The sequence below is a fragment of the Xiphophorus maculatus genome, chromosome 13, assembly GCF_002775205.1.
Source record: "Xiphophorus maculatus strain JP 163 A chromosome 13, X_maculatus-5.0-male, whole genome shotgun sequence".
Classification (NCBI taxonomy): domain Eukaryota; kingdom Metazoa; phylum Chordata; class Actinopteri; order Cyprinodontiformes; family Poeciliidae; genus Xiphophorus; species Xiphophorus maculatus.
Window position 1 is genome coordinate 14184423 of NC_036455.1, and position 11377 is coordinate 14195799.

Consider the following 11377-nt stretch of genomic DNA (forward strand, 5'->3'; position numbering starts at 1 on the left):
TCTTATGGACCATTCAGAACATTCACTTCTGGAGAGGCGCCGACATTAGCTCTGGGACTCGGTTACAAGCTAATCTGTAGAAGGCTATGCTATGTTAGACATCCGGTCTAACCAACAGGTGTTCAATGTCTGGCCTTCGGGCCGTTTGCGGGCCTCGGGAGGATTTTATTTGGCAAATGCTAACCGGTGACATATTGTTTAGATTCACCATTTACAAATACGTTTTCTACAGATATCACAATGATGGACTGGAAGTTATCAAGTGATTAAACACTATTTTTAAAATTCAAGATTCAGTTTAATCTCTGATTGCATCTTTCTGCATTTTTGAGTTAGATGTTAAATTCTTTACTGTGGACTGATTGTGCTTTTGTGTTTTTCTGTGCATCAGATCTGTTTAATCAAAACCCAAGTCGGTCGTGAAAGATGACCACCAACACTGAGCCTGGTTCTGGTTCTGCTGGAAGTTTCTTCCTGTTGAAGGTGAATTTTCCTCTCTACTGTCGCTGTGTGTTCAACCAGGAGAATTAGAAAACTTTTCAAAACCAATTTGAATAACAAACTGAGCATAACACACAGACTGATGACTCGGATTAATTGGAAAGAAAGTATGATTGGATTGTTGTAAAGTGCACTGAGATGACATTTATTGTGAATTGGTGTTATATAAATAAACTAAATTAAAATGAAAGTGCAGTCTACAATCAGACAGCAATTACATGAGTAATATAAAAATGCTGTTTTTCATGTTTATGTTGGACTTACTGAACCAAACCTGAAAGTAAATAATTAGTTTCCTAATAAAATTAATTCAAAGGTTTTATGTAATGCAACACCAAGAGGGAAAGACATCAGCAATGACCTCAGAGAAGCAACTGTTGCTGTCCATCAACATAGGAATGGGTCAAAGGTCATCTTCAGCCCAACGGCAAGCCAGACGGTGATCATATTGTATTTTTCCTGAAAACTTTGAGAGAAATTCAGTCAGACATAAATACGTCTGTTTTATTGTGTCAGGATTAGTCATGCCACTGGTTCTGCGTCCAAGTCGCCGTGATTTTCAGTGTAAACAGAAGCTCGCTAGTCGTCAGTACGGTTGGAGGAGCTGATCCCAGATCGCACAGCAAAAACCCGCCGGTTCTGGTTCCCCAAGGCGAGGTTCTACTAACAGTATCAGTTAATGCCCAGCAGACAGAGCAGAAATGCTAAAAATCGTCTCTGAGATCAGTTTCTGTACGCTTCATCCAACGGGGACTAAACCCAACTTCCTACAGAGGTTCTCCGCGTCCCGTTACCTGAGCTACGTCAACAACAAAAAAAATCTAAAAGTAAAAGCCTTCAACTGTGTCCAAGTCCAGCGGCCCGGTCCGAGTCCAGTGGCTCGGTCCGAGTCCAGCGGCTTGGTCAGAGTCCAGCAGCCCGGTCCGAGTCCAGTGGCCCGGTCAGAGTCCAGCGGCCCGGTCCGAGTCCAGCGGCCCGGTCCGAGTCCAGCGGCATCTCAACGTTCAGGTCATGACCAGTAGCTTCGCACACGAGGAGGCCGGAGTGCAGGAAGAAGCCGAGATGAGGAGGTTGGGAGCCGTGCGCAGGTGAAGAGCTGTCAGGGCAGGAGGCGGCGCCATCCCCGCTCCGGGTCGGGTCCACCGGGGATGAAGGGGGTCGTGTTGACGCTGCGGGGTCCAGCGCTCACTGCGGCGTCTCGTCCCCGTTGACCTCCACGCCGTGCTGCTGCAGCTGAGCTCGGAGCAGAGCGTTCTCGTTCTTCAGCTCCTCCATCTGAAACCAAACACCAAAACTCTCAGCCACCTCCTCGTTAAGATGATCTGAAGTTTCTGTAGGTCTGACGCAAAACGTCTGAACCGGGAGTGACTGGCGCCATCTTGGTAGGCAAGATGAACCATGGCTTCGAGACCAGCAGAAAGAAAATATATTGACCAATGAGAAAGACACATGGACAAAATGGCTGCCGTGGGGCTGACGGGGGAATGAGAATGGAAACATGTCAGACGATGTGAACAAGCTGCCGCTGATCTCATTATGACATAATTCATTACTCGGCGAACATGAAGAGTTTATACACCATGGAGGAACTTCACAGCCACATGCAATCAATGTTTACACGATTTGTAAAGAACGTAGAAAATCTTCATGTGGATAATCAGGTTCTGGTGCCTGGCAGAGTAAAAACATGCAAAGGCCTGTTACAATAAATAATCAATTACATGACAGGTTTAAATGATTCAATCATTTCCATTTGCATGACTTTGAAACTGGATAACAAAAGTCTTCAGTTTGTCTTTGGTCTCAACTAGCACTTTGTTTTCTTTGGAGGATAATTTTGCTCATAATTCATTTTATTTGTCATTTCTGTTGATTTATTTGGGATATTTAACATGTCTTCCAGAATTGATCTTTGAGAATGAGTTCTTGCATTATTCTGCATATACCATTATATTACTGGAAAATGGTCTCAGAACAACAATATTATCGTTTACCACAATAACGTCTGTTAATTAATCGCCCAGCAATATTTGTATTTGAGGAGGATGCTACCAAATGCTGCCAAACAGCGAGCAACTAAATTCTCAAATGAAAATCATTTTTCTGAATCTGAACTGGAACAAGAAAAGTTTGGTCTGATTTGACTTCAGAGAGCGAGGAACACGGTGTATGTAAACTTGTGGATTCTGTTGTGAATGAAGCTGGACTGGATTTGGACCCAGTGACCTTTTGACCCCTGATTGAGCCCGTTCCAGGGTCACCTGTTGCCTGAGCAGCTCGTTGTCCATCTCCACCCGCTCCACCTCCTTGTAGCCGTCCTGCAGCCGCTGGTTGTTCTGCCGCAGCTCCCGGATGTAGTCGCAGGCCTTCGACAGGATGCCTCCTTTGCTCTGAGCGACACACAGATTCACACGCATCGTTAGAAACGTTGGCCGGGTCAGCGCCGACCCGGACGGCGCCGGCGGACTCACCGCTCCGGTTCTGGTGTCCACGCTGCAGTCCGGGATCAGCTTCGACAGCGTGACGATCCAGTTGTTGATCTTGTCTCGTCTTCTTCTCTCCACTGCAACAAAAAGAGGAAACCTTTAACTTCAGTTACAGATTATTATAGAGATGCACTGATCCGATATTTATATCTATATCAATCCCAATATTGAACAAAATTCTAGATCAATGTGCCCGATCCATCACGGCAGATCTATTCAGTCTAATTCTATTATTTATTTTACTTTATAGTTGCACTTTTTAACCATTTCAAAGGTTTGTTTATTTTGACATGTTTGACCAACACAGTCAACCTACAGTTTCAGATTCTTTGTTATTGATTTTAAATTGGCTGTTATTCTCCACATTTCACTGACTGAACAAATGAAAGTTATTTAAAGCATTTTGAACTGAAATGTGCTAAATAAATGAAATGACCTTTTTACACGTTTGACCAAACAAGCGATGATATTGGTGTTTTTAAGTGTGACGTACTGGTGCAGAGTTGGTGAATAAATTTGTAATTAAGTTTCTATATCAGCTGATTCTAAACCTCAGATATCGGCACCAGTAAAACATAGATTGGTGCATCTCGCCTTTAGTTGTGAAATTCGGTCACAATGACAATCTTCAGTTGGTTTTGTTGGGATTTTATGTGACAGACCAACACAACTTAGTGCAGAAGTTTTTAATATTTATTCCTGAGCACCACATTCCCACAGTAACACACATCATGCTTTGGGTTGGGCTGATGCTGGGCTCTGTTGTCCTGTTTTTAAATATTAATATAACAAATGCAAGTTTGTCCGTTTTTCAGGGGGAAATTTTCATACATCTTCTTGTAAGTTTGGAAAATTTGCTTTTTTATAGTAAATCATTTTCCACAGATAATATTGCATTGAAGAAAATGTATTAGTTCTCTATTCTCTCAAAAGTTTTATTTTTTTTCTTGATTCTAAAACTTATAAATACAAATAAAACTGGTTGTTAAAAAAATGAGTTTCCTTCAGTTTGAGGCTCTAACCGGGTTTCCATCGGTGGACTGAGAGCAGAAATGGCTCTTTGGGTTAGAACAAGAGAAAACTAATGTTTTCAGCATAATGTGAAATAATAATGCATAATGGAAACTTCACTTTGTTTCTTTCCACTCTTCCTCCAGAATCTGGATTTACAAATGAAACGCAGAAAAACCACTTTCATCTGAAAACTGGACTTTCATGGTAAGTTTTCAAATGTTTTCAGCTCCACTTAGGCAATAAGAACAAAACAAATGAACTAAACAAAGTTTTAATTCACTATATTATCATATTGTTACTGTTATAAATATCTTGAGATAATATTCCACATTCTACAACAGGGACAAGGTAAAAAAATATATTTTTCATACACTACATTTTAAATTTCACACAATACTGGTCCAAGGAAGTTACAAAGAAATCTGAAACGTTTTCTGGCATTTAGCAAATAGAAATAATTTTGGTAATTAGGTTTAGCATTAACTGACCTGAAATAAGAGAAATTTGGTCCAATTTAACTTTAGATGGGGAAGAAAAAAAACCTTATAATCTTTCAGCTGTAAATAACACTTTCCACATTCGGGCTTTTAATCAAACCTTAGGCTGAACTTTACTACAAATATCAGGCACTTTCCAAACCTCCAAGGATTTTCAAGAATATCAAGGACCGACCCGCATAAACCTTGGTCCAGTTTTCTTCCACTTCACTGCTAAGCTCTACTTTGTGTTGGTCTTTCTCTTAAAATCCTAGTAAATATTTTAAAATCTCTGGTTGGAACAAGAGGAAATGTAAAAAAAGTTGGAGGAGGATGAATATTTTTTTGCTTTAATTTACATCCAAACTGGGAGAAAAGTTCAGGAATTGTTCCGTGGAGCAAAAGCGACGAACCTTCGTTGTGCTGAGCTCGTCGCCTCTCGTCTCTGGGGGCCCGCGGACCTTCGACCTTCCTGCAGACACAGGAAACCGGGTCAGAGAGGAAACCTGCAGCTCCCGAAGCCGCACGAGGGCGACGCCTGGTGGTGGGAGGCCTGAACTACAACCAATCCTGACTTTAACTCTGGAACCAGAGCTGTTTCACCGTCAGGATGAAGGAAAATAAAATGACACCTGATATTTTCACCTGGATGGACCTGGGAATGCCACCTTAGACGTTAGTTTCAAATGCTGGCCTCCTGACCTTTTGACCTTCTGTGATGTTTCTGGGAGCGATGGAGGAGGGAAGGTTACTCACGTAGTGTAGGTGTGAGTTCTGGGTGCGATGGTGCGAGGACTGGCCGTCTGCAGAACCTCCGACGGACTCATCATGACGTAAAACTGGCCGCCCGCCTGGGTGATGGCCGGGTCGGCGCCCTGGACCGACACCGCCGTTCCGTCGGTGACGGCGGCCGCAGGAAAATAAGCGAAACGAGTTTCTCCTCCAACGGCGTCCCCACCTGGACTGCCTCCGTTACTGAAGGAGTTCTGGATAACCGCCTGGAAGTCACAGGAAGGAGGAGGTCAGGACAGCCAGGAATGTTCTCCAGAAATAATCCTCCGGTAACGTCCAGCAGGTCGGCCATCTTTAGCTCTCTGGGAATCAGCTGGTTGGAGCTAAAACCTGAACATCTGTTAGCCTGACTGGGATCTTCTGGGTTTAAATAAATGTGCAGCAGGGGGCTGCTAATAGCACAGCTAACTATTAGCTTTGCATTTTGCTAACTTTAAAAAATATTTAGTGCACTTGTCTCTCCCTAAGTTAACTAGAAAACTTTCAGTTGAATAACATCTGTGTTGAAGTTTCTTCTAGTAGTTAGCCAGTTATGCTCATGCTCTTATTTTGAAGGGGCTAAAGACTGTTTACACAGCAATTCCATTTCCTTTCCTCGTGTTTCATTCTCTCTGACTAACTTCATTTAAAACAAGAAACTAAAACATAGAACAAAATATAAACCATAATGTCTAAATTAAATTATTCATAGAATTTTAATGGCTTTAGTATTTAAACTTGATTTGAAGGATTTCATATAGAGTTCAATATATAATTGAAGATAAAAAAATCTGGAAATTAGGTTTTTGTTCCAGATGTTTGGAGCTGTAAATTTGATATTTATCATAAATAATAAAACAATTAACAACATATAATCGTTCTGGATCACTAAGGTCACATTTTTCCATTACAAATAATAAAAAGAATTGATGTAAAACAGATAACATATTCTTCCAGAATATTCTTGTACAGGAATCTGAAAACAGATACTTCTCCTCCTGACGGTTAGCGCTTTAGGGTTAGCGCAGCTAGCTTTTTAACTAGCTCTGATGAAAATGAGTTCCTGAAGGAACCAAGGTCCTTCTAGAAGAACCTCTGATCCAGAACACTGTAATGGCCGTCTGGGTCGTTTCTGGACCCACCTGAGCCACGGCTTGAGGAGCTCCAGCGAACGCAGCGGCGGAGACGACGCTGACGGCGCCGGTCGCCTCCGCCGTCGCTTCCAGCTGATCCTCGGTTACCTGAACCACCCGATAGGTCACCTGCAGACGGAGCGCAGAGTTAATCTGTGGTTCTGCAAACGAGAACCGTCTGTTCTCCAGTCTGCTGCAAAAACAGAAAACCGAAACCCGTCCGCCTGACCTGTCCGCCGTTGTTCTCGGTGCGGAACTGGTACTGAACGCCGTGGTCGGTGAAGGCAGCCTGGGGGACGCTGGTGATGGTGACCGCCGACTGTCCATCCGTCCCGACAGCTTCTCCTGCAGAAACAACGAGTTCAGAACGAGTTCATTCTCCACACAGTCTTCAGGTGTGAATGTTCCTCACACCGACACCAGGATGACGACATATTGTGCAGTGAGCCGCCATGTTGGAACAGAACAGAAATATCTTTTATCGTCACACAATTCAGCATCAAGGTTCGTAGGATCACAGCAGAATCAAGAAGTGTTAAAAATATACACATAAAAGACAAGATTAAGAGAAACAGTTTACAACACACAACATAAAAATCCTGTTCAGTCATTAGAAATGTGTTCTGATCTAGGACTGACATGATTAAGCAGATTAATTGATTATTGAAATAATCATCAGCTAATTTAATGATCAATTAATTGTTAACTGGAATATACAGAATAAAAAAACAGCAGAGTAAAAATGATAAACATTTTGCATTTCTTTGTAGATCAGAGTCAGTTTTAGCTTCACCTGCTTCAGATTCTGTAAATCAATTCAGCACCTTTTACAATAAAAACATTAATCCAATAAATAATCAATACATCAGCTGAGCTAGGATTTTCCAGCTGCATCCTTTGCTACAGATGATCAAACATTCACTAAAGTAATGCTGTTACACTTTTATGCAATAAGGTATTTATTTTCTTAATTAAAATGTTATTTAATTTTTCATGTATTTCTAATATTGTGCAGGTTTATTTCTGTATTAAAAGACTATGTGCAAAATATGATAAATAAAAATAAAGATGTGCAGAAATGTGAGTAAAACTGCATGAATGTGAACACTTGTTGTGTTTGTTGTAGCCGAAGGCCACAGTGTTCAGCTGGAGGAGCTTCATCAGCAAACAGAAATGATTGGAAAATATAAATCCAATCATTGATATTGGACTGTATCGGTGGTTTGTAGAGCGATACAGTCTGAATATTTATCCAGATGTTTATTGTAGAAACAATTTTAAAACATATTAACAGCTTCTTTGCAGTGGCTTCAGTCAGCAGTCAAGGCAAATACAGATGCTATTTTCAATCAGGCATCTGAAGGACACCACTTCCATAATAAACTGATTTTAATCATTGAGCTGCACTTAATCAGATTTTAATGAATTAATATTTAATCTTGTTTTCATTTAAGCAGCAATAATCAGGTTTACAGAAATTATTAATTACATTTATTGACATAACACTCAAAACTTTTCCTGCTGTGAGAACATTTTAAAATGAATGCCAGTCTTTTAATTATTTTATCTGGCCACCAGTTATTCAGCCCATTTCCTCCCCAGATGGACATTTTAAACTGGAATTCAGTAAGTTGCCCAAATATGACAAATATTTTCCCCCAAAAGTGAAATCCTTTAAATTTCATTCATTTAGTGACTTTTTGGAGATGATCTCAGATTTCACACAGACAAATAATCAGATTTGTGTCTTATAAATTACTATTTACACTCCTGTGAGGTGTTAGGAGAAGGAATAGGAACACCATCCAGCTGTGAAAACTGCATGAGATGAACTCTGACTGCATTCATGTTTTTACCAAATAAAACCAGAAACATTTGAGATTTTCTTGTTTTCAGTGTAAAAAGCAGCAGATGAGCCGTTTCATGTGGAGCTGCTCACCTTCCTGCAGCTGCACCACTTCTTCTGCTTCCTGTTTGGCGTGACTGAAACACGAAGAAGAAAAGAGACGAATCAGTTTCAACCTGAAATTAACAACAAAAAAACTCCAAAACATATTAGCAGAGGTTGCACAGCGCCACCAGGTGGACAAATCTGGAGCTGGGCTGCAATGAAATCAAGTTTGTGCAAAAGGCGCTGAAAATAGACGCAGCTCAATATTATGTTTATTCTCCCTTAAATAAAATAAAAATATTTATTGCTAGTGGTTGCAGTTTTAACAAATGCCCCCCCAAACACACACACACACACACCGATCCAGCATCACTTAAAAGCGAATTTAATCGGTTTTTAAAAGCTGAGCTGCTCCGGGAGAGGAGCCTGACTAAGGCCGAGGCAGAGCGCCTGAGGGCGGGCAGGAAGAACCGGAGCAGCCGCCTCTCACCTCACCGAGCCCTCCAGGCTCTGCTCCAGCATCTCCATCAAGCCTTCCCAGGATGTAAGAAACTTCAGCAGCTCGGATGGACGGAGATGGAGGCGCTGATCACGGGGACAAACACCCGGGTCATGTGAGGAAGACAGTCCGGGACACGTGAGCCGCGGAGCGGGCAGGTGCGCAGCTGGAGGCCGCTGAGGAGGCGCTGTGATCGGGCAGACCGAGAAGGAGCTGCGGCCCGGGGTTCGGTCCGCTCAAGACGGGTTTATAGCGGCTGGAACCGCCAACAGAAGCCGGATCCTGGCTGAAAACACACGGAACCGGATCTTTTTGTCCTCTCTGTCCTCTAAGAGCTCTGCGGCTGTTTCTGCGCCAAAACTGCGACTCTTAATGCGCCCAATAAGACGCGGAGTGGACTCCTTTACGCTCCTCTCGACGGCATAAAACCAGTATTGTTTTAATCCCTGTTTGTTAAGTTTTATGCCTAAAACATAAGATTGTGTTGTTGTAGCCACGTGACTCGATTCAACCCATTTTAAGGCTCAGAATCTGTTCCTGTTGCTGTTTTTGCGGGTTTTTGTGGAATAAAACGGATTTTCTCTCGGATTGTGAGCTTTCTGTTCGGATATACTCGTGAATATTTTTCTACAAACCCACTCGGCGTGTTTTCTCCCACTAATTCGCTGACACTCCGCTCATCAGTGGGGGTTTTTTCAGCTTCTTCACTCAGGTGACCACAGAGATCCAATACGGGTTTTCTCACAAACCACATGACAAAAACCAGCCATGTCTGCCAGGAAAAAGCTCCTCACGGCCCAGTTTTATGACAGCCGGGGTCCATTTTAAGTCCCAACCGAACACTAAACCGATATTAGTGATTTACTGCGCATCAGGCGTGTTTTCAGCTCTGTTGGAGGTAAAGATCCAGGTTTTAGGAGGCAGAGCTGGGACACATTACATGTCCGCAGGGCGTATCGCCGAACCAGCTGCAGTTCGTTAAAAGCGCCGCCAGATGGCGGTGAAGCGCAAACACAAGGGGGAGAGAGAAGATGAGCAAACAGGTCATCGCCGCCGCCATATTGTTAGTGGCAGTTTGGGTCGGCTCTGTTCCCGGGGTTCTGTTAAAACTCGGTCTGTTGTTCGTAACACAAAGGTTTTCTGTTTTATATTAGTAATTTATTAAATATAAGCAACTGTGTGATCAAAAAATTTATATTACAGCAATCTTGTTTGAAAAACTGACAGAAAATGTGAGTCAGTAAATATTTGTCACCAGTCTGGGAACTTGATCTTAAGGCTAAATGTGATAAACTTGAACTCAGGCCAGGTTGTTGCTCCTGTTGTTCCTGTGTGTGTCTGATCTCCAGCATCATATGAGGCACTCTGAAGGAAATGTTTCTGACTTTAGATGAAACAACTCACAATTTATTGCAATAATAAAGAAAGCCAGACCAAACAGCAAATATTCATTTTCTGATTAAAATCTAAATAATTGGGAAGAAAACAGTATCAGTTCTAGTTGATGTTAGTTTCAGTTTCTTCTTTGGATCACAATAAAAACAAAACAAAAGCAAGTTCAATTTACTTTATTCATAACTGATTTCAACAAGAACAACATGTGTTCCTCAGAACAGTGGAAGAGAAACCAGATCATCCAAATACATCAATACTAATATTAAAGCAATACTACCAGAGCACAGTGAAGTCTAGATTTCCATATCTGTGTCATATAAGAATGAAAGGAAACATCAGCAGTGATATTCTTTATGGCTCCTGAAACACAGAAAGAACTACATTTAAGCCAGAGAAATACGGGACAGACCAGCGGAGACATGAATGACCCCTGATCAAAGAGAAAACAGAAGAACATTCTCTCTGGGTTTAAGAAACTTTGCAGAGTCTCCAGATCCCAAAACCATCCGAACTCCAACTCCTGCATGCAGCGGCTGGGTGAATGTGGTCTGGACTCTGTGGATGAGAGTCATGGTTTCGGTTTCAGAGACCCTTCGAAGGACAGAAGACCTGCTCTGTGATCCAGATTCACTCCCAGTCTGGAGGAAAGTGGATCTGAGATGGAGGTCCAGATGTTGTTGTGACCAAACAGGAACAATCTAAACCTAGGATTTGTTATTAAATCCAAATGCACATTCATTCCCATCCCCTGCTCTGCTGATGTTCTTGTATGCAAAGCTACATAAACTTCTGTCCCGCTCCACTCCACCTCCCAGTAACAACGTCCAGTTAAACTCTCTCCTCAGGATCTGACAGTAATCAGTGAATCTGTCTGGGTGACTTGAATAAGACCCACATTTACCCGTCTTTGTCACCTTCCTGTTCCCCTCTGACAGGCCCAGCCATGTGTTTGGATCCAGGGTGATTTCATATGAATACTTTAAAAATCCAGCTCTGCTCCGTGGTTCTGGTTCTGGTTCTGACAGTAGAACATCCACCTCAGTGACCATCAGTGAGATGTTTGTCCATGAGTCTCTCAGGACGTCCTGTAGTTTCTCTCTGAGCTCTGACACAGCTGCTGCCACGTCCTCAAAGTGTCTCAGAGGACGGATGTTGATGCTGGATGAGTGTGTAGACTCACTGAGTGCTGGCAGTGAGGGGTAGTTGAGGAG

General features: G+C 42.4%; 1 protein-coding gene and 1 long non-coding RNA gene across 2 annotated transcripts; one reads left to right on the plus strand and one right to left on the minus strand.

Moving 5' to 3' along the window:
* The first annotated feature begins 375 nt into the window (after nt 1-375).
* LOC111610525 lies at nt 376-8342 on the plus strand. Its single transcript, XR_002753684.1, has 3 exons — nt 376-483; nt 4145-4205; nt 8278-8342. It is a non-coding gene; the product is annotated as an uncharacterized LOC111610525 (long non-coding RNA).
* On the minus strand, nt 828-10259 carry LOC102220297 (upstream stimulatory factor 2-like). The gene is made up of 9 exons (XM_023344962.1): nt 8763-10259; nt 8321-8364; nt 6611-6726; nt 6391-6510; nt 5234-5475; nt 4891-4949; nt 2973-3064; nt 2763-2891; nt 828-1776 (listed from the first exon to the last, which is right to left on the minus strand). The coding sequence occupies exons 1-9, from the start codon at nt 8798-8800 to the stop codon at nt 1687-1689; spliced, it is 930 nt and encodes a 309-aa protein (XP_023200730.1). The 5' UTR covers nt 8801-10259; the 3' UTR covers nt 828-1686.
* Nucleotides 10260-11377: the final 1118 nt, after the last annotated feature.